The sequence below is a fragment of the Oratosquilla oratoria genome, chromosome 10 (assembly GCF_046742065.1).
Source record: "Oratosquilla oratoria isolate Oo_2021 chromosome 10, ASM4674206v1, whole genome shotgun sequence".
In the NCBI taxonomy this organism is placed as follows: domain Eukaryota; kingdom Metazoa; phylum Arthropoda; class Malacostraca; order Stomatopoda; family Squillidae; genus Oratosquilla; species Oratosquilla oratoria.
Genome location: NC_134786.1, coordinates 35,017,204 through 35,018,290, shown reverse-complemented (window position 1 = coordinate 35,018,290; position 1,087 = coordinate 35,017,204). Strand labels below are relative to the sequence as shown.

The window sequence follows — 1,087 nt, the reverse complement described above, 5'->3', positions numbered from 1 at the left end:
TATGTACAAAAGTGATGATAGGATCGGCAATTTCCCCTAAAAATGTAACCAATAATCATTTACCAAAATGTATTCTATATCTAGTTATTGTAAACAATATATACGCCATATCTAACCACGTCCACCAATCATATAACTAAACCCCATACAAATGAACTAACACCTGTTTAATGATTAACACATCTCCCATACGGCAACCTACACTAAAATGCTTACCCAAGTACCTCCGTTCTTATAACGACGGCTGTACCTATTATATAATAGGACTGTCCAGGTCAAGGACCTAACAGAAGGCCTGCCTAGGTCAAGGACCTAGCAGTAGAGGTAAGGAGACACTCTCCCTTATCTCGCCAGGGGATATGTGACATCTTCCCCTTTGTACCATGTTTCCAGTACCCGAGAATAAATCGACAAAGTCCAGTGGAGATTTTACCTCACCCGCTAAATCACCTTTTATGTAGCAAACCCATTTCTTTCCTTACACCAAACACGTACATTGCCATGGCCACCGGGTCTCCCTGAGTGGTGCCTTCCGAAGATTTGATGACTTCCACTTTTGTCTCTTTCTTTTTAACTCCGTTGGTGACAAATAACTTTTGTTTCTCTATATGTGTTCTATACGTCCTTGGCCAAAACAGGGCACTTGATTTTGATATTGTGTATAGTAGCCTCTCTGCTTATGTTGTTGAAGGCGTTGGATGCATCGACTAATATGACTGCTTCGCAGTCTAGTTCCTAAAATATCTTCTTCATGATGTAAATTGCCGCCTCACAACCTGCTTCTTGCCACGCAAACGCTTGCAACTTGCCAACAGCTTCTCGCACTTCGTCCTTTGCGATTTTTATGATGGCTTTTCCTATTATTCTTCTCAATCTATACCAATTGAACGACAGCCAGGTTTCGTATCCAGCGGGATAAGTCTGCACGCTGTTTATGCCTCAGTTGCCAGTTTCCTCGCCAAACCAGCGATGGTCTACTGCTGTCCCAGCACTGCCGTCCCAAATTGTCTGGTGTTGAGGAGACATTTTATTCAGACACATCTAAGCCCGATGGTCCTGCTACTACCTGGGTGATGTCACGTATCCA

The 1,087-nt window shown here is 43.1% G+C and overlaps 1 protein-coding gene across 1 annotated transcript in view; it reads left to right on the top strand.

Moving 5' to 3' along the window:
- LOC143028855 (uncharacterized) overlaps positions 1-711 on the top strand; it is a 14,654-nt gene extending 13,943 nt beyond the window's left edge. Inside the window, exon 6 of the mRNA XM_076191216.1 lies at positions 639-711. Within this exon, the coding sequence (XP_076047331.1) occupies positions 639-711 (73 nt within the window). The remainder of the gene's footprint in view (positions 1-638) is intronic.
- Positions 712-1,087: the final 376 nt, after the last annotated feature.